Raw genomic sequence first — 26,153 nt, 5'->3', positions numbered from 1 at the left:
GCCCCGCGGCTGCGGGGGAAGACAGAAAGGGACAGAGAGAAGGAGGATAAGGACGAGAGAGGGAAAGGATGAGGAAGAGAGGGAAAGGATAAGGAAGAGAGGGAAAGGATAAAGACGAGAGAAGGAGGATGAGGAAGAGAGGGAAAGGATAAGGAAGAGAGGGAAAGGATAAGGACGAGAGAAGAAGGATGAGGAAGAGAGAGGGAAAGGATGAGGAAGAGAGGGAAAGGATAAGGAAGAGAGGGAAAGGATAAGGACGAGAGAAGGATGATAAGGAAGAGAGAAGGAGGATGAGGAAGAGAGGGAAAGGATAAGGACGAGAGAAAGAGGATAAGGACGAGAGAAGGAGGATGAGGAAGAGAGGGAAAGGATAAGGACGAGAGAAGGAGGATGAGGAAGAGAGGGAAAGGATAAGGACGAGAGAAGGAGGATGAGGAAGAGAGGGAAAGGATAAGGACGAGAGAAGGAGGATGAGGAAGAGAGGGAAAGGATAAGGAAGAGAGGGAAAGGATAAGGACGAGAGAAGGAGGATGAGGAAGAGAGGGAAAGGATAAGGACGACAGAAGGATGATAAGGAAGAGAGAAGGAGGATGAGGAAGAGAGTGAAAGGATAAGGACGAGAGAAGGAGGATGAGGAAGAGAGGGAAAGGATAAGGACGAGAGAGGAAGGAGAAGGGGGACAGGGAGGGTAAGAGCGGGCACAGGCGAGGATAACGGGAGGCTGCAGGGTCGGGACGGGCGGGAGGATGGAGGGAGAAGGAGAAGGAAGAACAGAGACAGGAGTCAGGGTTTGTAAGGGAACAGAGCAGGAACAGAGGCGGGGGCAGGGGGGGGCGGGCGGTGCGAGGGGAGACGGGGGAGAACAGCAGAGAGGGGAGAGAAGGAGACGGGAGAGAGAAGGAGAGGAGAGAAAAACAGAGAGGAGAGATAAAAGCAGAGAGGAGAGACAAATGCAGAGAGGAGAGAGAAAAACAGAGAAGGAGAGAGGGGAGAGAAGCTGAGAAAGGAGAGATAAAAGCAGAAAGGAGAGAGAAAAACAGAGAAAGGAAAGATAAAAGCAGAGAAAGGAGCGAAGCGGAGAGGAGAGAAAAGCAGAAAGAAGAGAAAAGCAGAGAGGAGATAAAAGCAGAGAGGAGAAAGAAGCAGAGAGGAGAAAGAAGCAGAGAAAGGAGAGATAAAAGCGGAGAGGTAAAAGCAGAGAGGAAAGATAAAAGCGGAGAGGAAAGATAAAAGCGGAGAGGAGAAAGAAGCAGAGAGGAGAGATAAAAGCAGAGGAGAGAGAAGAGACAGAGAGAAGAGATAAAAGCAGGAAGGAGAGATAAAAGCAGAATGGAGAGATAAAAGCAGAAAAGAGAGAAGCGCCTCACCGGAGCGGCCGCAGCCGGCTCCTCCCGGAGAAAATGGCGGCCGCCGCCCTTCCGGTGTTTAAGTGGCCTCGGTCCCCCCCCTCGCACCTGTGCCGGCCCCGCCCCGCACACCTGAGGCGGCCTCGCGCCGCGCACGCGCTCTGCTGTCCCGAGCTGCGCACGCGCTCCGTGCCCCCGCCCCTGAGCCGGCCCCGCCCCTCCTTGGCCTCGCCCCCCTCGTGCCGCTGTCCCGGGGCCGCCGGGGGCGGCGCGCTCGCACCGGGCGCTCCGCGTCCGCCAGAGGGCGCCCTGCGGGGTCCCGGGCCCACACGGGGGCTCCGCGGCGGGAATCGCCGCCGCCATCCCGGACCCGGAACCGATCCCGGACCCGAGGCCGATGCCGCCTCGATGACGGAGAGGCGGCGCCGCCCGGGACCCCTCGGCAGTTCCCAGGCGCGCTCGGGCTGTGCCCCGTGGCCCCGCTCCTCATGCGGCCCCGCCCCCCGTGCCGCCGGCCCGGGACTCTCGCTCGGCGCCGGGCGAGCCCCGGCCCGGGGGCTGCTCCCGGCGGGCTCCGCTCCGAGCCCTGCGCGCTGCGGCGGGGCCGCGGCTCGGGACGGGGTCTGCCGCGGGGCAGAGTCCTGCCGGTGTCCGCCGGCGGAGCGGTGCCGCCTCTCCCCCGGCCGGCCCCGGGTGGCGGGTCTCGGGGGCGGCGGAGCACGGCCGGATTGGGGTTGAGACAAGGCCGGGGGGACTGGGCACTCCCTCGCCGGGACTCGACTCCCCCCTCCTGCCGCGATGCCGGGACGGGGCTGACCGAAAGCGGGTGACGGAGCCCACAGCCGGAGCCGGGATGCGGGGGTTCGGGTCCTGCGGGTGTCCGCCCTGCGGTCCCGGGCGGTGCCGCCTCTCCCCCGTGGGGCGGATCGGGCTCGGTCCCGGGCTCGGCATCGCGGCGGGAGGGCGGCGCCGGCTGCGGGAGCGCTGCGGGTCCCGGTGCGGACGCGGCGCCCCCGCCTGGGCCCGGCCGGTCCCGCAGCCCCGGAGCGCTCCCGGCCCGGGCCCCCCGCTCCGCCGGCCCCGAGGCCGCGGCGGGGCCCGAGCCGAGCTGGGCGCCCGCGTCTCCCTCCTTCCCTTCCCCGGCGCAGCAGCTCCGTGGGGCTCCGGCCCGCCGCGCCCCAGGGGAATGAGGGAGACCGGCGGGGCGGCGCAAGAAGGGACACCCCGATCACAGCGGGTTTTGTATTTTAGCTTTACTCTCTTCCGGAGGCCAACGAGGAACCCGGCTGCTCCTCGGCTGGCTCACGGGGGTGGCAGATGCCTTCGCCACCCTGCCCAGTTAAGCCCGGGAGAGCTGGAGCAGCACGGAGGAAGGGCGGCGGTGCAGTCGCTAAGACGGGAGCAGGGGGAATTGACAGCTGCCCCTCCTCACCAGACTAAAAAAATACCCGTATGACTTGCAAGTGCACCTGCTTCACTTCCCTGGCCCTGGCCCTGGCAGAGGCCGCCGCTGTCCCTCGGTGGATGAAGGTTCCTGACGGTGCAGCAGCGGCCGCCCGCCGCCTTCGGGGCGCCCCGGGGCAGCTCCACCTCGCTGTTCAAGGGGAGCTCCTCGGGAGCACGCACCACCCAGCGAGGTGTCCTGCCTTTGCAATGGCATTAATTCCTTCAGGAACACGAATAAAGTGTTTTTAAAGAGCTTTCTCATGAGTGCCTCAGGGGAAAAAAAAAATGAAATTACGGGACTAACATCCTCATCTTCATTTCTTGTATCAGAGGTGAAGTGTGAAGGCCCAGAGTCTACAATTCACCAAGTGTTCGGGAGGTCCTGGACAGAGGAGTCCATTTTGGGCTACCAAAAGCACTGGGTACTCCATACCTGGTAGAGAGCATCCACCTTGAGAGTAAATCCATCAACTCCGGGCATGCTGCTCACCGAGTGGAACTCGGACAGCTGGGAAGCAAAGTGGGCAGAGTCAAAAGGCACAGCGTGGAAATACTTACCCGTCACTTCTGTCTGGTTTCGGTGCTGGAAAGTCAGAGAAGTGTGGTGAGGGATGCTGTCTGCTTTCCCAAGGGAGGCTGGAAGCCAGAGCCCCACCAAACACCTGTGTCAGGGATCTAGTCCGAATGCCCCATCTCCACACGTACACGTGGGCACCGATTGAGGAACACACTCAAAGGGTGGGGGAAAACTGATCTGGTGTTCACAGCTGGCAGCAGCAGCAGCAGCAGCAGCACAAAACATCCCCCACGGGCTCCCTTCCTCATCCCTTTGCAGCCACCGCCTGCCGGTTGCCAGAGCAAATCCCAAACGGGAAGAAGCAGGAGCAGAGCACTCACCAGGAGGAGGAATCGGTGCTTCAGGTACTTGTGGGGCTGGATGCAGCCGTACTGGGGCCCCTGGTTGTAGACGGTGCCCGTGGGGTCGAAGAGGGGCACGTGGCCAGCCCTGCCTGTGCACAGGTAGACCTTCTCCAGCTGCAGCTTGTAAGCGGCGTTGAGGTTTTGTTCGGGGGGCCAGAGCACGCGCCGGTACAGGATCTGCCCGGGGGGAGGTCGGGACAAAGAGGGGCAGGTGAAATTTCCCAAGCAGGAAAACGCTGCCAGAGCCAAGTGTCCGTGTTCAGAAGGGTTGGGGTTGTTTGGGAAGGGCTCGGTGTGTGGGAGTGACAAAACGCGGTGCCAGAGCACGCTGTTCTTTCACAGGGCTGTAAGATGTCAATTACTGCTGTAGAAGAGGCAAAGCTACACGTGGGTTCTGCCCTTTCCTCTCCAGGGAATGGAAGCTGTGAAAGCAGAAATGCTGGGCACAGGCAGAAGAGGAGAGGTAAATCCTACCCTTGGATAAAGCCCCCTTGTAATCCATTTCTGCCAGAGACATTTCCGATTTGGTGGGGTCCATTAGAAAAACCTTCTCGTTGTTACAGAGCTGAAACTCTGTGTTCAGGGAGTAAACAACTGGAAGTGGGCGGTTTGTCTGCCGGAAGGCGATCGGGATCAAAAACCTGCAACTGGGACAAGGAAGGAAACAAAGGGGAGATGAGGTTTGGACGGGTGTGCACCCCAAAGGGGCCGAGCCTGCCCTCCTGCCCTCTTACCGCTCGGGAGCGTGAGCCGGGCAGGGCAGGGCAGGGGCTTGGCTCCAGGCTCTGCCCACGGCGGCGTGGGCTGCACCGTGCAGGGCATCAGGAAGATGGTGTATCCTCCAGAGTAATCCTTCCTGGGAACAGACAGAAGACCCTGCAGCCACCAAGCACAGCTCAAAGCCCTTCACCCAGGGCAGCACCTCTCCCTTGCCCCAGCAATGTCATCCAGCAGTCCCCGAGGGACAAGTGTGACTCTGGGATCAGTCTATCCACAGGCCGCACTGCTGGAAACATTCCTTTCCAAGAGGCTGAGCTGATTTTTCTCGCAGTACAACGGTGCTCCAGCTCTGACCAAGCTCCTGAGCATTCCGTGCTATTGCTGGCGTGGCTGCTGGAGGGGTGCCAGGGAGAACGTGGTGCTGTGGGGGAAGCTGCTGGAGGGGACTGCACCCCCAGCCCTCACCTGTTGTAGGAGCTGGTTGCTCTCCAGAGCTGGTAGGGAGAATCAAAAGTCTGAGCGCTCCACAGCAGCTGCAGGGCAAATTCGATGCCTCCCAGGTGCTCTGGAGTTACCAAAGAGGACCTGACACCTGGCAGGCTGTGGTGCTCCATGACAAACAGCCCTGGGGGAGGACAAGGAGGTGACGGGAGGCAGAGCGCGGAGAGGCCCCACCTCGCAGGGGCAGAGGGGCTCCCGGCGGGGACGGGGACTCGTTCCGCTGCCTGTGCCGTCAGAGCAGAGCTCTGTGTGACCCTGCTCTGTGTCCCTGCCAGGATCGCTGCCCTCACCTCTGAACTTGGCCTGCGTCTTGAACTCGATGACCGGCCGGCCGTCCTCGCGGATGTAGATGGGGATTATCTGCAGGCAGGCCGAGAGCGCGCTGTCCGTCTGGATCCCTGCAAGGACAGCAAGCGCCACTGGGAGCCCACACAGCACCCTCGCTCTCCTCTGCTGGGCTCTGCCAGCCCCAGAAGCGCTTGGGACACCTCCACAAGGCAGGGTTCAGCTGGGATCAGCCTCCAGTGAGCCAGCTGCACGCTCCCTCCGTCAGCCACCGGCTGCCTAAGCCCCCCGCAAGCACAGAGGAAGGCAATATTCCGAGTTCCCCGCTCCCTCAGGACTCTGGGGGCAGTGCAGGAGCTAAGGGGAAAACATGAAGGAACCACTTCTTCCATAGCCCTTGGAGCACCTCAGGCTCACCTGTCCTCCAGAGAACGGTGTCGTAGAAGGAGGAGAACTCCATCTCGCTGCGGTGCTCCGGGGAAGCCCAGCCCCTCGGTGCCGTCACACAGATGTAGGACACGTAGAGAGGGACGTGGACTGTCAGGAAGGACTGAGCAGAGTCCCTTACCTGGCAATAAAACCCCAGAAAGGGGGTTATGCGCCTTGCAGTGAAGTCAGAGGTGACTCTGGACGTTTTTTACGTGCAGGTACCTCAGACAAACCGGCGTTGTAATGCGGGGGCAGTGCTAAGGCTCCCTGGGACCATGGGACAAAGGAACTCTGGGCACAATTTCACCTCAAAACCCCCCTGATTTCCAAGGCTGTGAATTAAAAATGAGCAATTCTGCTTGCTCAGGCCTCCCAGAGCTCTCCATTTATTATCTGCAGAGTGCAGCTGTACTTTGCAGGCCCTGGAGAATTCGAGGAGATGTTCCAGCCTGGCTGGGGCCAGGCTCCACATGCTCCACTGGGCAGTTTCTCCGGCCAGGCGGCTCCTCTGGGTTTGTGCAAACAATTGGAGCTATAAAAGGAAACTTCAGGAACTAGTTCCAGGCTGGCAGGAATTAAGAGAGATGATGCTGGTCCAAGCAATTTAATGGGAGAGCCTGGGGGAGATGGAGTGGGCTGCACGTGGATAACGCAGCCAGGAGAGGACAGTGAGACACCCCAAACAGGGAAAGCCACTCGTTTCTAGAGGAACATTTTTGGCTTCTGGTCTCTTAATTAGGGAATGAGCCAAAATATCCCATGTTGTGGAGCATGGCCTGAGCCGCCTCTGCTCATTTCTATTGGCCGAGAACACAGTCAAACTTATAAAAGGGAGCCCAGCTGAGAACGTTTTGTATTTCCAGTACGGCCCTACATTAAAAAAAACAGTATTTTCCAGGCACTCTGAAGATTTAGAGAATAAAATAAATGGAAAATGAATGAAATGGAAAATAAATGAAATAAATGCACACAGCACTGTTTTCTTCCAGGTGAGGGTGGGGGGAAAGCCACGCTCCACCTGTGCAGGGCAGAGCAGCAGCTCCACACACGGCAGAGCTGTGCCTGAGAACTGAGAGAGATCTGGGATACCTGGAGAGCTCTGGATGGGCCTCTCACCTGGAAGTCAGCGGTGACAGAGCCCCCACAGACATCAGTTAACTCGGTCATGTCGTAATAAGCGTCGAAGGTCCAGATGCAGCTCTTGAGGTTGAGGTGCTGGTACAGCTGGATGCTCTTGGGCTCCCTCACCGCGGGCTCCAGCTGGTAGGGGCGGTCGTAGCCCGGGCCCAGCACGAAGCTGTCCTGGGTCACCTCGTCTAGGAACCCTGCCTCTGAGGGAGAGAAGTCAGGACACTGATCCCTCCCCATTTGAAACAGCCCGAGACCAAGAATGGAGGCCTTGTTTCCTAATTATCACCACCTTTATAACCAGCGCTCGCCTGCCCCTGCAATACACAGGCACAGGGAGGGAGCTGCAGTTATTTACACAACAGAACAAGTAACATACCAAATTAAACACCCAGCACTATACCTCACTTTTGGAAACAAAACCTGGGCAGACACTTTAGTGTGCAAAACCCCTGTAAGAATAAAACCTGCTTTAAATATCTTAGGCATCAAGCCACAGACACGCCTATGAAATTCAGTGCAGCAGTGACAAAAAAAGGAATTATTTCCTTAACCTGTGAATAATCACCTCTAAGATTCTGTGATGCAGTTGCCACTGCACACAGCCACAAGCGGCCTTTTTATTAACAGGCAAAAGAACAAAGGAATCCCAGTTTATCCCTTCTGGTCTGCAAAGAAACAGAGACGGGAGAGATGCTTCTCAGAGGAGCATGGTAAAAAGACACATGGTGTAGAATATGGAACAGCTGGTGGTTCAGCATCTCTTCCACTGCAAGATCCAGGGGATAGCTGATGATACCTTGGAGGCAGGAGTCACAAAAGCTGCCGGAGAGGGAAGACAAAGGAGCTCAACCCTATCTGCTCTTAGGTTTTAGCACTGTGACCTTTACCTTAACTTACAGTTAAGTGTTTCTGACAGTGTAAATCCCTTTTGTTTTGATTTTAACAGAGTGCAAGAATTCAGTGATGAAGCAACAGTGGCATACAGCCTTTCATTTCCCCTGGTCCTCTCACCCAGCAATGAGGTCTCACAACAACAATACAACAATGAATAGTTATAGAAGGTAACTCACTGCGCTGAAGAGTCCTTCAGAAGGATGGGAGCCACAACTGAGGCAGATCCTTGGACAGATAAGCCAGAGGTGCTTAGGCCTCGTGTTTCCCCCTTACCCCAGAACCAGCCCCAAAAGGGGAACACAAAGTTCACAGGCTTCTCTTTGAAATTAACGCCATATAAAGAACAAAACATCCTAAAAAAGCTACATGTCATACAAATAAACCAGCTACCTTCTCTATGCCTTGAATCTATTTCTTTTCCCCCCTGTGTTCCTCCTTTCCATCCTTCTGCGTAGCCTTGTAGCAGATAAATCTGTTCAATAAAGGGCCCAGCTGACTGTGAGCAGAAGGCAAAGCAGAGGATTTGTCAGCATGAAAACCCACACTGCAAAGATGAACGAGCATCAGGGGCAGTTAAAAATCTGCTAGAAATTAGTGCTAATGTCACACTACCCTCTCTTCCCTGTTTTCCATATCCAAAAGGAAAGGAAGTTGTGCCTGAGCCAGAAAAGCTAAAAGGGTCGGGCAATGTGCTCACCTGCCATCCCACACAGCTGGGTGTGACTTAATGCACCAAACACAAGGGAATCGTTGCCAGCTGGGCAATAGACACCACGAAGCACACAGCTTTTCCGTGCTGTCAGCAGCTGCAAGGGGAGGATTGCCTCCCAGAAACATACCAAAACAATGAAAATAAAAAAAAAATACAAATTAACATCTATTTCCACCACACATGTTTAAATTTATATACTATATTCATTTATATATGACAAGCAATATATAAAGTATCAAAATATATTATTTTAACGTGTATACGTATGTTATTATATATTAAATATATTCCATACATTTTAATGATATATATTCATTATGTATATAATACATATATAAAATCAATATATATAACATATCTATTAAATATAAATCTGTTTGTATATATTGGCATTACTTCTATTTCTTTACTTTTCTGGTTGCACATACGTCTATATCTTTATATACTTAATATACATTTCTATGTTTTTATTTTTGTTGTATTTATTTAAAAGCCCCGAAGCTAACCTAATAAAAACCAAACAGTCCCTTTATCTTAAACGGTATTTAAAAATATTTTAATATATATTTTTTATCATATTTATATACCTTCTTGATATACAAAACACATAACATATCCTAAAAGATATCATATTGCCATCTATACGTACAGAAATCATATTATAGATTATAAATCAACATATATGTATATATTTCTATTACTTATTTTTACGCCTACATATATATATATTTTTTTCTCTATATATTTATAGATATATAGATTTGTATATATTTTTCTTTATATATTCATTCTTTCAATATTTTATTTATTTGTATTTTTCCTATTTATCTAAAAGCCCTGCCTCTAACTAAATAAAAACCAAGCAGCCCCTTTTTCTTCAATATTTTTTAATATCTATTTTGATCATCTTTATACTTACAAATATATACTCGGTTGATAAGCTGCCCCAGCCCCGGCCCCCGCTCTCACCGTTCCGACACACAGAGCAGCCGCCTCCTCGGGCTGCTTCGGTCCCGGGGCCGGGGAGCGACCGTTGGGTCCCGATGCCATTGGGGTTTCCGCCATTTCACGGGGGGGGGCCGAGGGGGAGAGAACGGAGCGAGAGCAGCGGCGGCGAGGTACGGGTCGTCGCGAGTGCCAGAAGCCCCAGAACGCGGCCGCGGCAAGGACCCCGGCAGAGAGAGGCGTCTTCACCGCTGCCTGTCGGCGCCCGACCTGCTGGCGCCCGGCCCCGGCGCCGCCGAGCGCACAGCCCGTGTCCGCACGGCCGGAAAAGCCGCGGAAAATTGCGCCGGAGCGGCGTCGGCGCCGGGGTGTTTGTCAGGCAGTAAATCGCACGCACCCACCGCCCGGGGTCCTTCCATTTTCCCGCCTTTTTGGCCGCCATCCTTGGGAGGTCAAGGCAGCCTCGATCGGGCAGCCATCTTGTGCGTGGCGTGACGTCACTTCCGCCCTTCCTCGCCGCCATCTTTCTTGTGGCTGAAGCCACTTCCGGCTGTGCGGCCATCTTTGTTGAGGCAAGATTAAGGCCCCCGCTGCTCTCAACGCGTCTGTCTAACTTACTTGCCTGAACGAAAAACCTGCCGACGCCGACCGACTCCGAGCACTCCGCCCGATTGTCCGCCGCCTTTCCCGGGGCGAGGACGATGGCGGCGGGGCGCAGCGGCTCCGTAGCTGGGCGGCGGCCGCACCTGCGGCGGCAGGCATTGGAGTCAACGCCTCTGCCGGGGTCCTCCCGGCCGGCTCCGGAGTGGGGGGGGGCCCGACGCTGCTCGGCTCGGCTCGGCTCTTTCCGTCCTGCTTCGGCTCGGCTCTTTCCGTCCCACTTCGGCTCGGTTCGGCCCCCTCCGCTTCGGATCGGCTCGGCCCTGCTCGGCCCCCGCTCGGCCCGGCCCCGCCCGCCTCGGCGCACAGCTGCAGTACCGCTCTGTGCCCACACGGCGGCAGCACTGCCGCACAGCTCAGCCCGGGGCGGGCGGGGGGGCGCCCCTGCACGTGCAGAGAAGCGAGGCAAGAAACCACGTGTGCAACCCCCTTCCAAAAACTCTTCTCCGAGGAACGCCCCAAAACCCACCCCCCATCGAAACTTAGCAAGCCCTGCCTCTAACCAAATAAAAAACAAAATACCCCTTCACTTAAATGTAATTAATATTTATTTCTATCAAATTGAGCTATATTTATACACATAGATATAATGCATTATCAATATAAAAATATATGAACGTCTATCCATATATTTTTCAAATTGAATATTAATCTACTTGTCTAGTTTTAGATTACTTGGTTTTTTTTGGTTTTTATTTAAAATTACATATAGATATATCTCCCTATATTTATTCCTTTATTATAGACCTGTATATTTTCATTTCTATATTAATCATTTAAAAGCCCTGCCTCTAAGCCTCTAACCAAATCAAAAAACAATTAAACCCTTGTTTTAAATGTTTTTAATATCTATTTCTATTATACTGATTTTCTATATTTGTACGAACAGATATAATGCATAACAGATATTAAAGTACATTACCTATCTGTATATCTATCTGTATAGCTTTCATACTGATCATTAATTAACTTGTCCAGCTTTGGATTACTGGTATTTATTTCTTTTTTATGGCTCTATCTATCTATCTATCTATCTATCTATCTATCTATCTATCTCCCTATATTTATTTCTTTATTATAGATGTGTATATTTTCATTTCTATATTATTCATTTAAATGCCATGCCTCTATCCAAATAAAAAACAAAAAGCCCCTACATTTAAATATTTGTAATATTTATTTCTATCATATTGATCTTCTTTATCTATACACATAGAAATCAGACATAACTAATATTAAAATATATTATATTAGCATCTATCCATATAGTTTTCATACTGAATATTAATCGACTTTTCTAGATTTAGATTATCTGTACTTATTTATTTTTTATGGCTCTCTCTCTCCCTGTCTCTATATCTCCCTATATCTATTTCTTTATTATAGATGTGTATATTTTCATTTCTATATTATTCATTTAAATGCCATGCCTTTAATTAAATAAAAAAAGAAAACCGCCTTGTTTAAAAAAATTAATATATTTTTCTAAAATATTGATCTTCTATATTTATACACACAGATACAATGCATAACAGATATTAAAGTACATTACAATCTATCTATATAATTTTCATACTGATCATTAATTTACTTGTAATACAGATTTGTATTACTGGTATTTATTTCTTCTTTTATGGCTCGCTCTCTCTATCTATCTATCTATCTCTCTGTCTATCTATCTATCTATCTATCTATCTATCTATCTACCTATCTATCTATCTATCTATCTACCTATCTATATATCTCCATATCTATCACCCTATACACATTTCTTTATTATAGATGTGTATATTTTGATTTCTATATTATTCATTTAAATGCCATGCCTCTATACAAATAAAAAACAAAAAGCCCCTACATTTAAATATTTGTAATATTTATTTCTATCACATTGATCTTCTTTATCTATACACATAGATATCAGACATAATTGATATTAAAATATATTATATTAGCATCTATCCATATAGTTTTCATACTGAATATTAATCGACTTTTCTAGATTTAGATTATCTGTATTTACTTTTTTTTTATGGCTCTATCTCTATATATATATATATCTCCCTATATCTATTTCTTTATTATAGATATGTATATTTTCATTTCTATATTATTCACTTAAATGCCATGCCTGTTACCAAATAAAAACCAGTAATTCCCTTGATTGAAGGATTTATAATATCTCTTTCTATAATATTGATTTTCTTTATTTATACACACAGAGATATAATGCACAACAGATATTAAAATACATTACCATCTATCCGTATATTTTTCATATTGAATATTAACCAGCTTGTCTAGATATAGATAATTTGTGTTTATTTCTTTTTTATGGCTGTATCTCTCTTTCTATCTATCTATCTATCTATCTATCTATCTATCTATCTATCTATCTATTTATCTATCTATCTATCTCACTACATATATTTCTTTCTTATAGATGTGTATATTTTCATTTCTATATTATTCATTTAAATGCCATGCCTTTAATTAAATAAAAAAAGAAAAGCCCCTTGTTTAAAAAAATTAATATATTTTTCTAAAATATTGATCTTCTATATTTATACACACAGATACAATGCATAACAGATATTAATGTGCATTACAATCTATCTATATAGTTTTCATACTGATCATTAATTTACTTGTCCAGATTTGGATTACTGGTATTTATTTCTTCTTTTATGGCTCTATCTATCTATCTATCTATCTATCTATCTATCTACCTACCTACCTATCTATCTATATATCTCCCTATCTATATATCTCCATATCTATCACCCTATATACATTTCTTTATTATAGATGTGTATCTTTTGATTTCTATATTATTCATTTAAATGCCATGCCTCTATATAAATAAAAAACAAAAAGCCCCTACATTTAAATATTTGTAATATTTATTTCTATCATGTTGATCTTCTTTATCTATACACATAGATATCATACATAACAGATATTAAAATATATTATATTAGCATCTATCCTTATAGTTTTCATACTGAATATTAATCGACTTTTCTAGATTTAGATTATCTGTATTTACTTCTTTTTTATGGCTCTATCTCTATATATATATCTCCCTATATCTCTTTCTTTATTATAGATGTGTATATTTTCATTTCTATATTATTCATTTAAAGGCCATGCCTGTAACCAAATAAAAACCAGTAATTCCCTTGATTGAAAGATTTATAATATCTATTTCTATAATATTGATTTTCTTTATTTATACACACAGAGATATAATGCACAACAGATATTAAAATACATTACCATCTATCCGTATATTTTTCATATTGAATATTAACCAGTCAACGCCTCTGCCGGGGTCCTCCCGGCCGGCTCCGGAGGTGGGGGGGGGGGGCCCGACGCAGCTCGGCTCGGCTCGGTTCGGCTCTTTCCGGCCCACTTCGGTTCGGCTCTTTCCGTCCCACTTCGGCTCGGCTTTTTCCGGCCTGCTGCGGCTCGGTTCGGCCCCCTCCGCTTCGGATCGGCTCGGCCCTGCTCGGCCCCCGCTCGGCCCGGCCCCGCCCGCCTCGGCGCACAGCTGCAGTACCGCTCTGTGCCCACACGGCGGCAGCACTGCCGCACAGCTCACGTGCAGAGAAGCGAGGCAAGAAACCACGTGTGCAACCCCCTTCCAAAAACTCTTCTCCGAGGAACGCCCCAAAACCCACCCCCCATCGAAACTTAGCAAGCCCTGCCTCTAACCAAATAAAAAACAAAATACCCCTTCATTTAAATGTAATTAATATTTATTTCTATCATATTAATCTATATTTTTACACATAGATATAATGCATAATCAATATAAAAATATATGAACGTCTATCCATATATTTTTCATATTGAATATTAATCTACTTGTCTAGTTTTAGATTACTTGGGGGTTTTTTGGTTTTTATTTCAATTTATACATAGATATATCTCCCTATATTTATTTATTTATTATAGATGTGTATATTTTCATTTCTATATTAATCATTTAAAAGCCCTTCCTCTAAGCCTCTAACCAAATAAAAAACAATTAAACCCTTGTTTTAACTGTTTTTAATATCTATTTCTATTATACTGATTTTCTATATTTGTACGAACAGATACAATGCATAACAGATATTAAAGTTTAAATAAACAGGAAAACAGTTTAATATTACATCAAAGGTTTTGTCTGATTTGCTTTCGGATATGAACAGTGTTAGGCATGCTGTATTGCAGAATAGAGCTGCTATTGATTTTTTGCTATTAGCACAAGGCCATGGCTGTGAGGATTTTGATGGGATGTGTTGCATGAATCTTTCTGATCATTCAATGTCTATTTATGCTCGTCTTCAACAACTACAGAGCAATATGAAAAAATTAACCATAGAAACAAATCCTTTAGAGGAATGGTTTCAATCCCTAGGTCTCACAGGATGGTTAAAAAATTTGGCACAAATGGCAATTGTTGTTATATTGATCATTGTGATTGTGTTATTGTTTATTCCTTGCATACTGCAATGCTTGCAAAACATGGTAAAAAAGGCTACTTCTACAGTTTTGTTAGTACAAAAAGAAAACAGGGGAATTATAGAGGAATGGCTAGAGAGCAAAGGTCATATTCCCATGCAGCAGTTAGCTGGGAAAGAATTAGACAATAGAGTACAGTTGGTGTGAGATGTTGCAAAGTCAGGAAGGCCTTGGTGATAGCTGTTAACTGAGAGCAGGACGCTGTGATCAGAAGAATGTGAATTCAGCATAGATGAGCGATCACAGGAATGTAGAATTAGGTGGAGTTGACCTTAAATGAAGTATCCAATAATGAGCTTGCTTTTTGCACTATGTATGAGCCTAATTATTGATGCTATATAAGTGGTGTTAGAGTTATCAATAAACGAGACTTGCTGATCATTCATATTGAGTGCTGCATTTCTCCCACCGAACTCATCAATTTAAATGTAATTAATATTTATTTCTATCATATTAATCTATATTTTTACACATAGATATAATGCATAATCAATATAAAAATATATGAACGTCTATCCATATATTTTTCATATTGAATATTAATCTACTTGTCTAGTTTTAGATTACTTGGGGGTTTTTTGGTTTTTATTTCAATTTATACATAGATATATCTCCCTATATTTATTTATTTATTATAGATGTGTATATTTTCATTTCTATATTAATCATTTAAAAGCCCTTCCTCTAAGCCTCTAACCAAATAAAAAACAATTAAACCCTTGTTTTAACTGTTTTTAATATCTATTTCTATAATATTGATCTTCTATATTTGTACACACAGATACAATGCATAACAGATATTAAAGTACATTACCATCTATCCCTATAGTTTTCATACTGATCATTAATTTACTTGTCCAGATTTGGATTACTGGTATTTATTTCTTCATTTATGGCTCTATCTATCTATCTATCTATCTATCTATCTATCTATCTATCTATATCTATCTATCTATCTATCTATCTATCTATCTCACTACATATATTTCTTTCTTATAGATGTGTATATTTTCATTTCTATATTATTCATTTAAATGCCATGCCTTTAATTAAATAAAAAAAGAAAAGCCCCTTGTATAAAAAAATTAATATATTTTTCTATAATATTGATCTTCTATATTTATACACACAGATATAATGCATAACAGATATTAAAGTACATTACCACCTATCTATATAGTTTTCATACTGATCATTAATTTACTTGTCCAGATTTGGATTACTGGTATTTATTTCTTCTTTTATGGCTCTATCTATCTATCTATCTATCTATCTATCTCTCTGTCTATCTATCTATCTATCTATCTATCTATCTATCTATCTATCTCCCTATCTATCTATCTCCCGATCTATCACCCTATATACATTTCTTTATTATAGATGTGTATATTTTGATTTCTATATTATTCATTTATATGCCATGCATCTATCCAAAAAAATAACAAAAGGACCCTACATTTAAATATTTGTAATATTTATTTCTATCGTATTGATCTTCTTTATCTATACACATAGATATCAGACGTAACTGATATTAAAATATATTAGCATCTATCCATATAGTTTTCATACTGAATATTAATCGACTTTTCTAGATTTAGATTATCTGCATTTACTTCTTTTTTATGGCGCTCTCTCTCTCTATATATATATATCTCCCTATACCTATTTATAATATCTATTTCTATATTGATTTTCTTTATTTATACACACAGAGATATAATGCACAACAGATATTAAAATACATTACCATCTATCCGTATATTTTTCATATTGAATATTAACCACCTTGTCTAGATATAGAAAATTTGTGTTTATTTCTTTTCTATGGCTATATCTCTCTATCTTTCTCTCTCTTTCTCTATCTATCTATCTATCTATCTATCTCCCTATATTTATTTCTTTCTTATAGATGTGTATATTTTCATTTCTGTATTATTCATTTATATGCCATGCCTCTATCCAAATAAATTACAAAAGGACCCTACATTTAAATTTTTGTAATATTTATGTCTATCATATTGATCTTCTTTATCTATACACAGAGATATCATACAGAACTGATATTAAAATATATTATATTAGCATCTATCCATATAGTTTTCATACTGAATATTAATCTACTTGTGTAGACTTGGATTACTTGTATTTCTTTCTTTTTTATGGCTCTCTCTCTCTATATATAGATCTACCTAGCTTCCCTATATTTTTTTTTACATGTATACATTTATATATTTCTCTTTCTAACATTCTGCTTTTTGAAATTTGCATTTCTTTCTCTTGGAAACTCTCCCAATTCTTTCAGCTAACAGGTCAGAATGACAAAAATATAAATCCCTACTCAACCCCGAGCGCAGGACGCGCTCGTCTCTATGGACCTTAGGCCCAGAAATTTCTCTCGGTGCATTTTAATACCTCAGGGATGCACACATGTGTTTTATACACTCCCATTTTACAGGGAAGTAAGAGGTGGAAAGACAAAACCCACTTTCTTAACCCTAAGCCGTTCCTGACATAACAAAACCCTAACGACGGAGTGCACAGAGAGGGGGTTCCTTTCCAAGGGGATTTGGAGAGGTCAATTCCTGTCCCTTGCCAATACCTACCGTAAAAACCAGAACAACTCCACAGGTTTTTGGATTCTGCACCCAGCCCTCCCAGGGAATTTCCTGGCAGCTTGGGGTCCCCTCTGGGCAAGGGTACCCAGCACCAGCCCTCCCCATTCCCCGCTCACCTTGCTCCTCCAGCGCAGCGTGTCCCTCCCTCTGGCGGGGACCTCGGCGTGCCCCAAGGGACACGGGAGCCCCCCAGTCTCCACCCCGTCCCCCTCAGCCTTTGCTCTTCCCCCCCAAAGAAGGCACAGAACAACTCCAACTGCCCTGGACAGCAGCACCTGGCTTTATTGGAAGCCTTTCTAGGTCCAGACTACAGGGCTGGGGTGATGGTGCTGCCTTCTGCATGCCTTTCCTTTGTGGACACAAACCAGTGCAAAAGCAAGGTCCTGAAGCAACCGGGATCCTCCTGAGAGGGCCACTCCGTTCCAGCAGCAGTGCTGAACACACTCCCCCTCCTCTCCCAGCCCTGGCCAGCGCTACAGCAGGCAGAGGAGGGAGCTGCCTGGGGAAAATGGAATCTTGGCCCTGCTCCACCAGGTACCAACCTCTTCCTCTGCTAGACAATTTGCCTTCACACAAAAGACGAGTCCCCAAAGGATGGGCCTTGCAGGCTCTTGCCTTGGAGTGGGAGCAGCTCCACCCTGCTTTTATTCTGGTGGCAGCTTGCTTCCTCCCAAGGTAGACACTGGTGCTCCCAGGGTGAGCACTCCCGGTGGAATGGCCAGGCCTCCCAGCCCTGCAGTTTAAAAAGGAGCACAGACACACACAGAGAGAGAACCATGGACAGGTGAGAAAGAAATGCTCCGTGAGGCGAGGCTGGCTTGAACAGCTGCATCCTGGGCATTGCTTTGTTGTCTCCCATCACCCAGCTCTGCAGCCAAGAGGCCCCTGTGGTCTGTAGCACCCGCTTGGTGCACGTGGGACCGCTCGGGGAAGGCGGCCAGAGCAGGACGTGCTGGGGACCCGGGTGCAGCAGCCACGTAGAAATGCTGTGAGGTCCAGAGACACCGAGCGGTACGGCCAGCCCGGGTCACAGCCACGCTGGAAGGGGAGCGGGAGCTGAGAGTATGGGATGGGGTCATACTTTGTTCCAAGGCAGGTAAATTCCCCACCATTTTTCCTTGTTATTTTGAACTCTAACAGCATCAAACACTTTGTGCTTCTCTGCGTTTAACATACAGGTTTCCAGTGAGTTGGCTGCTCACGGTTTTTCTCTGTTTCACCACAAAATCGGTTGTAAGATCTTTTGGATCAAATCCCAACATCTCCCTTTACTCGTGGATTAGGAAGGAAAATGTTGAAATATGCCTATAAAATACCTGTGAAAAAAAAATCAAAAAGGGTTGGGGTGGGCAAGTTTTTAAAATGCAAGTAATCAGATTTCACTCCAATGAACTTGACTGTTCAGTGAAATGGTATGATAATGAAATCATCACACACACACACACACACACACACACACACACTATAACCGTAATACATCTACTAGACACATCTCAATGATATACTTGATTATATAATGGCTTACACCATTCGTAAACAACTATGGGCCAAAAATCATACTCAGTTTTCTGACAGTGACATTAAGCTTTGGCTGAAATCAAAGTCAGGTTTGCTACATTGCATGTGCGCAAATCTACGGGTGAATCACGAGCCCCCGTCCTTAGAGAGTTCCAGCTCCTCCAGAGAGGCTTCAAACCTCACCATCTCGGGCAGCAGTTTCTTGAGCAGTTCAGTTGCTTAAAAAAGGAAGCACAGAAATTTATCTCTATTTTATGAAGAGCAACGCGCTGCTGCCACACAGTGTGTTTGTTAAAGGGAACCCTGGCTGAACGCTTACAGGGGAAGCGACTCCAAAATCTACCAACAAATTTTACAATGCAGCTGCCAAAACCCACAGCACGGCAGCCAGGGAGGGGAGCCAGTGGCAAGTGCTGCACTCACTGTCAAAAGTTACCAATCCTCAGGTGACTGCAATCCACGTACCTTCCTCAACAGCATCAGTGGCTACAAAAATTTACTCAAGTTTAAGCCTCTCCGAGAGGCTGTGCATTATCTTTGCTGCTCCTTGCAGGGAAGGCACGTCTTCTCTGTGACCAAATGAAGTCCCTCCTTCTGAGATGAACCCCAAGCTATGGGCCACCTAGAGCTGTGCCCATCTTAACCTACGAGAGAAAGATCGACACTTTAAAACTCGGGAGCGTCACTGTGCACGCTGAAAAGCCAGAATGCACCATCTCTGGATAAGGCACAGAATCGCTCCAGTTGCAGACAGACATTTTTAAGTACGTACTGGAAATAGCTCGGGACACTTGTAGCAACATTTCGATCTCGGGTGGCCTCTGCCATGCAAGAGAAACTGGAGTGCCAAATCTTCCTAGGCAAGAATTCCTCTCCTTGACCAAATCAGCTCTCAACTGGCACGTGGCAGCTCAACTTTACACCCACACGTGGTGCTGAATACAAGAAGGAATTCCAGTTTCCTTCACTGAAATGAGGGCAACAAAGATCTGGCCCTCACAACCGGTCAGGCACACCTCGGCAGACTCTGTTAGCTCGTGTCAGGCAGGGAGAAGGTGCACGAGGAACGCGTGCGTGCGCCTCGACGCGAGCGGAAGCGTCGCTCACGTGTAACTTCCAACGTGCCCTGCAGCACACGGCCAGGAATGCACTAATGAAGTACTTGTTATGGGGAAGAAATAGACTGTTAAGGACTTTACCTTCATCTGAGTCCAGTCCTCCTTGTACTGAGTCCTTTCTGCCTCGTCTGTGGATTGAAGGTATTTCCTCCTAGACTCATCTCCCACCACGCGGAGGCCTGTAGCGAACGCCAGGCTCGGACGGGTCTGTCGGAATAGGAGCAGAGTCAGAGTCAGAAAGAGGAGCTAAAACAGAGCAGGTGCAGTCGGTTTCAGACACACAGCACTTCCAGGGTGCAGTTCCTTCTGGTACATCTATGCAGTACCCTAAGCAATGATCTCTAAACATTTATCCAAGCTTAAACAGCTTCTTCCTAATTATCGCCACCTTTATAACCAGCGCTCGCTTGCCCCTGCAATACACAGGCACAGGGAGGGAGCTGCAGTTATTTACACAACAGAACAAGTAACATACCAAATTAAACACCCAGCACTATACCTCACTTTTGGAAACAAAACCTGGGCAGACACTTTAGTGTGCAAAACCCCTGTAAGAATAAAACCTGCTTTAAATATCTTAGGCATCAAGCCACAGACACGCCTATGAAATTCAGTGCAGCAGTGACAAAAAAAAGGAATTATTTCCTTAACCTGTGAATAATCACCTCTAAGATTCTGTGATGCAGTTGCCACTGCACACAGCCACAAGCGGCCTTTTTATTAACAGGCAAAAGAACAAAGGAATCCCAGTTTATCCCTTCTGGTCTGCAAAGAAACAGAGACGGGAGAGATGCTTCTCAGAGGAGCATGGTAAAAAGACACATGGTGTAGAATATGGAACAGCTGGTGGTTCAGCATCTCTTCCACTGCAAGATCCAGGGGATAGCTGATGATACCTTGGAGGCAGGAGTCACAAAAGCTGCCGGAGAGGGAAGACAAAGGAGCTCAACCCTATCTGCTCTTAGGTTTTAGCACTGTGACCTTTACCTTAACTTACAGTTAAGTGTTTCTGACAGTGTAAATCCCTTTTGTTTTGATTTTAACAGAGTGCAAGAATTCAGTGATGAAGTAACAGTGGCATACAGCCTTTCATTTCCCCTGGTCCTCTCACCCAGCAATGAGGTCTCACAACAACAATACAACAATGAATAGTTATAGAAGGTAACTCACTGCGCTGAAGAGTCCTTCAGAAGGATGGGAGCCACAACTGAGGCAGATCCTTGGACAGATAAGCCAGAGGTGCTTAGGCCTCGTGTTTCCCCCTTACCCCAGAACCAGCCCCAAAAGGGGAACACAAAGTTCACAGGCTTCTCTTTGAAATTAACGCCATATAAAGAACAAAACATCCTAAAAAAGCTACATGTCATACAAATAAACCAGCTACCTTCTCTATGCCTTGAATCTATTTTTTTTCCCCCCTGTGTTCCTCCTTTCCATCCTTCTGCGTAGCCTTGTAGCAGATAAATCTGTTCAATAAAGGGCCCAGCTGACTGTGAGCAGAAGGCAAAGCAGAGGATTTGTCAGCATGAAAACCCACACTGCAAAGATGAACGAGCATCAGGGGCAGTTAAAAATCTGCTAGAAATTAGTGCTAATGTCACACTACCCTCTCTTCCCTGTTTTCCATATCCAAAAGGAAAGGAAGTTGTGCCTGAGCCAGAAAAGCTAAAAGGGTCGGGCAATGTGCTCACCTGCCATCCCACACAGCTGGGTGTGACTTAATGCACCAAACACAAGGGAATCGTTGCCAGCTGGGCAATAGACACCACGAAGCACACAGCTTTTCCGTGCTGTCAGCAGCTGCAAGGGGAGGATTGCCTCCCAGAAACATACCAAAACAATGAAAATAAAAAAAAAATACAAATTAACATCTATTTCCACCACACATGTTTAAATTTATATACTATATTCATTTATATATGACAAGCAATATATAAAGTATCAAAATATATTATTTTAACGTGTATACGTATGTTATTATATATTAAATATATTCCATACATTTTAATGATATATATTCATTATGTATATAATACATATATAAAATCAATATATATAACATATCTATTAAATATAAATCTGTTTGTATATATTGGCATTACTTCTATTTCTTTACTTTTCTGGTTGCACATACGTCTATATCTTTATATACTTAATATACATTTCTATGTTTTTATTTTTGTTGTATTTATTTAAAAGCCCCGAAGCTAACCTAATAAAAACCAAACAGTCCCTTTATCTTAAACGGTATTTAAAAATATTTTAATATATATTTTTTATCATATTTATATACCTTCTTGATATACAAAACACATAACATATCCTAAAAGATATCATATTGCCATCTATACGTACAGAAATCATATTATAGATTATAAATCAACATATATGTATATATTTCTATTACTTATTTTTACGCCTACATATATATATATATTTTTTTCTCTATATATTTATAGATATATAGATTTGTATATATTTTTCTTTATATATTCATTCTTTCAATATTTTATTTATTTGTATTTTTCCTATTTATCTAAAAGCCCTGCCTCTAACTAAATAAAAACCAAGCAGCCCCTTTTTCTTCAATATTTTTTAATATCTATTTTGATCATCTTTATACTTACAAATATATACTCGGTTGATAAGCTGCCCCAGCCCCGGCCCCCGCTCTCACCGTTCCGACACACAGAGCAGCCGCCTCCTCGGGCTGCTTCGGTCCCGGGGCCGGGGAGCGACCGTTGGGTCCCGATGCCATTGGGGTTTCCGCCATTGCCCGGGGGGGGGCCGAGGGGGAGAGAACGGAGCGAGAGCAGCGGCGGCGAGGTACGGGTCGTCGCGAGTGCCAGAAGCCCCAGAACGCGGCCGCGGCAAGGACCCCGGCAGAGAGAGGCGTCTTCACCGCTGCCTGTCGGCGCCCGACCTGCTGGCGCCCGGCCCCGGCGCCGCCGAGCGCACAGCCCGTGTCCGCACGGCCGGAAAAGCCGCGGAAAATTGCGCCGGAGCGGCGTCGGCGCCGGGGTGTTTGTCAGGCAGTAAATCGCACGCACCCACCGCCCGGGGTCCTTCCATTTTCCCGCCTTTTTGGCCGCCATCCTTGGGAGGTCAAGGCAGCCTCGATCGGGCAGCCATCTTGTGCGTGGCGTGACGTCACTTCCGCCCTCCCTCGCCGCCATCTTTCTTGTGGCTGAAGCCACTTCCGGCTGTGCGGCCATCTTTGTTGAGGCAAGATTAAGGCCCCCGCTGCTCTCAACGCGTCTGTCTAACTTACTTGCCTGAACGAAAAACCTGCCGACGCCGACCGACTCCGAGCACTCCGCCCGATTGTCCGCCGCCTTTCCCGGGGCGAGGACGATGGCGGCGGGGCGCAGCGGCTCCGTAGCTGGGCGGCGGCCGCACCTGCGGCGGCAGGCATTGGAGTCAACGCCTCTGCCGGGGTCCTCCCGGCCGGCTCCGGAGTGGGGGGGGGCCCGACGCTGCTCGGCTCGGCTCGGCTCTTTCCGTCCTGCTTCGGCTCGGCTCTTTCCGTCCCACTTCGGCTCGGTTCGGCCCCCTCCGCTTCGGATCGGCTCGGCCCTGCTCGGCCCCCGCTCGGCCCGGCCCCGCCCGCCTCGGCGCACAGCTGCAGTACCGCTCTGTGCCCACACGGCGGCAGCACTGCCGCACAGCTCAGCCCGGGGCGGGCGGGGGGCGCCCCTGCACGTGCAGAGAAGCGAGGCAAGAAACCACGTGTGCAACCCCCTTCCAAAAACTCTTCTCCGAGGAACGCCCCAAAACCCACCCCCCATCGAAACTTAGCAAGCCCTGCCTCTAACCAAATAAAAAACAAAATACCCCTTCACTTAAATGTAATTAATATTTATTTCTATCAAATTGAGCTATATTTATACACATAGATATAATGCATTATCAATATAAAAATATATGAACGTCTATCCATATATTTTTCAAATTGAATATTAATCTACTTGTCTAGTTTTAGATTACTTGGTTTTTTTTGGTTTTTATTTAAAATTACATATAGATATATCTCCCTATATTTATTCCTTTATTATAGACCTGTATATTTTCATTTCTATATTAATCATTTAAAAGCCCTGCCTCTAAGCCTCTAACCAAATCAAAAAACAATTAAACCCTTGTTTTAAATGTTTTTAATATCTATTTCTATTATACTGATTTTCTATATTTGTACGAACAGATATAATGCATAACAGATATTAAAGTACATTACCTATCTGTATATCTATCTGTATAGCTTTCATACTGATCATTAATTAACTTGTCCAGCTTTGGATTACTGGTATTTATTTCTTTTTTATGGCTCTATCTATCTATCTATCTATCTATCTATCTATCTATCTATCTACCTATCTATCTCCCTATATTTATTTCTTTATTATAGATGTGTATATTTTCATTTCTATATTATTCATTTAAATGCCATGCCTCTATCCAAATAAAAAACAAAAACCCCCTACATTTAAATATTTGTAATATTTATTTCTATCATATTGATCTTCTTTATCTATACACATAGAAATCAGACATAACTAATATTAAAATATATTATATTAGCATCTATCCATATAGTTTTCATACTGAATATTAATCGACTTTTCTAGATTTAGATTATCTGTACTTATTTATTTTTTATGGCTCTCTCTCTCCCTGTCTCTATATCTCCCTATATCTATTTCTTTATTATAGATGTGTATATTTTCATTTCTATATTATTCACTTAAATGCCATGCCTGTAACCAAATAAAAACCAGTAATTCCCTTGATTGAAAGATTTAAAATACCTATTTCTATAATATTGATTTTCTTTATTTATACACACAGAGATATAATGCACAACAGATATTAAAATACATTACCATCTATCCGTATATTTTTCATATTGAATATTAACCAGCTTGTCTAGATATAGATAATTGGTGTTTATTTCTTTTTTATGGCTGTATCTCTTTATCTCTCTCTCTCTCTTTCTCTCTCTCTTTCTCTCTATCTATCTATCTATCTATCTATCTATCTATCTATCTATCTATCTCTCTCACTACATATATTTCTTTCTTATAGATGTGTATATTTTCATTTCTATATTATTCATTTAAATGCCATGCCTTTAATTAAATAAAAAAAGAAAAGCCCCTTGTTTAAAAAAATCAATATATTTTTCTAAAATATTGATCTTCTATATTTATACACACAGATACAATGCATAACAGATATTAAAGTACATTACAATCTATCTATATAATTTTCATACTGATCATTAATTTACTTGTCCAGATTTGTATTACTGGTATTTATTTCTTCTTTTATGGCTCGCTCTCTCTATCTATCTATCTATCTCTCTGTCTATCTATCTATCTATCTATCTATCTATCTACCTATCTATCTATCTATCTATCTATCTATCTACCTACCTACCTATCTATCTATATATCTCCCTATCTATATATCTCCATATCTATCACCCTATATACATTTCTTTATTATAGATGTGTATATTTTGATTTCTATATTATTCATTTAAATGCCATGCCTCTATACAAATAAAAAACAAAAAGCCCCTACATTTAAATATTTGTAATATTTATTTCTATCACATTGATCTTCTTTATCTATACACATAGATATCAGACATAATTGATATTAAAATATATTATATTAGCATCTATCCATATAGTTTTCATACTGAATATTAATCGACTTTTCTAGATTTAGATTATCTGTATTTACTTTTTTTTTATGTCTCTATCTCTATATATATATATCTCCCTATATCTATTTCTTTATTATAGATATGTATATTTTCATTTCTATATTATTCACTTAAATGCCATGCCTGTTACCAAATAAAAACCAGTAATTCCCTTGATTGAAGGATTTATAATATCTCTTTCTATAATATTGATTTTCTTTATTTATACACACAGAGATATAATGCACAACAGATATTAAAATACATTACCATCTATCCGTATATTTTTCATATTGAATATTAACCAGCTTGTCTAGATATAGATAATTTGTGTTTATTTCTTTTTTATGGCTGTATCTCTCTATCTCTCTTTCTATCTATCTATCTATCTATCTATCTATCTATCTCACTACATATATTTCTTTCTTATAGATGTGTATATTTTCATTTCTATATTATTCATTTAAATGCCATGCCTTTAATTAAATAAAAAAAGAAAAGCCCCTTGTTTAAAAAAATTAATATATTTTTCTAAAATATTGATCTTCTATATTTATACACACAGATACAATGCATAACAGATATTAATGTACATTACAATCTATCTATATAGTTTTCATACTGATCATTAATTTACTTGTCCAGATTTGGATTACTGGTATTTAATTCTTCTTTTATGGCTCTATC

General features: G+C 44.5%; 1 protein-coding gene and 2 long non-coding RNA genes across 4 annotated transcripts; all 3 read right to left on the bottom strand.

Annotated features, from left to right (window-relative positions):
• Positions 1–2,584: 2,584 nt before the first annotated feature.
• On the bottom strand, positions 2,585–4,569 carry LOC147653332 (uncharacterized). The gene is made up of 2 exons (XR_015287390.1): positions 4,448–4,569; positions 2,585–4,360 (listed from the first exon to the last, which is right to left on the bottom strand). It is a non-coding gene; the product is annotated as an uncharacterized LOC147653332 (long non-coding RNA).
• Positions 4,570–5,149: 580 nt separating this feature from the next.
• Positions 5,150–10,244, bottom strand: LOC147653331 (extracellular matrix organizing protein FRAS1-like). 2 transcript variants are annotated; one of them, XM_086890967.1, is made up of 4 exons: positions 9,305–10,244; positions 8,371–8,479; positions 6,765–6,979; positions 5,150–5,787 (listed from the first exon to the last, which is right to left on the bottom strand). In XM_086890967.1, the coding sequence occupies exons 2-4, from the start codon at positions 8,375–8,377 to the stop codon at positions 5,551–5,553; spliced, it is 459 nt and encodes a 152-aa protein (XP_086747093.1). In that variant the 5' UTR covers positions 8,378–8,479; positions 9,305–10,244; the 3' UTR covers positions 5,150–5,550. The 2 variants fall into 2 exon arrangements, with proteins under 2 accessions (XP_086747093.1, XP_086747092.1); XM_086890966.1 differs by having other exon boundaries at positions 5,455–5,787; positions 9,355–9,757.
• Positions 10,245–17,377: 7,133 nt separating this feature from the next.
• On the bottom strand, positions 17,378–22,815 carry LOC147653330 (uncharacterized). Its single transcript, XR_015287386.1, has 5 exons — positions 22,384–22,815; positions 21,448–21,574; positions 19,838–19,963; positions 19,104–19,282; positions 17,378–18,436 (listed from the first exon to the last, which is right to left on the bottom strand). It is a non-coding gene; the product is annotated as an uncharacterized LOC147653330 (long non-coding RNA).
• Between the last annotated feature and the right edge of the window lie 3,338 nt (positions 22,816–26,153).

Source organism: Cyanistes caeruleus, chromosome 5 (genome assembly GCF_971803275.1).
Source record: "Cyanistes caeruleus chromosome 5, bCyaCae1.hap1.1, whole genome shotgun sequence".
Taxonomy (NCBI): domain Eukaryota; kingdom Metazoa; phylum Chordata; class Aves; order Passeriformes; family Paridae; genus Cyanistes; species Cyanistes caeruleus.
Note: the sequence above shows the minus strand (reverse complement) of the source record. Positions and strands in the feature narration are given on the sequence as shown.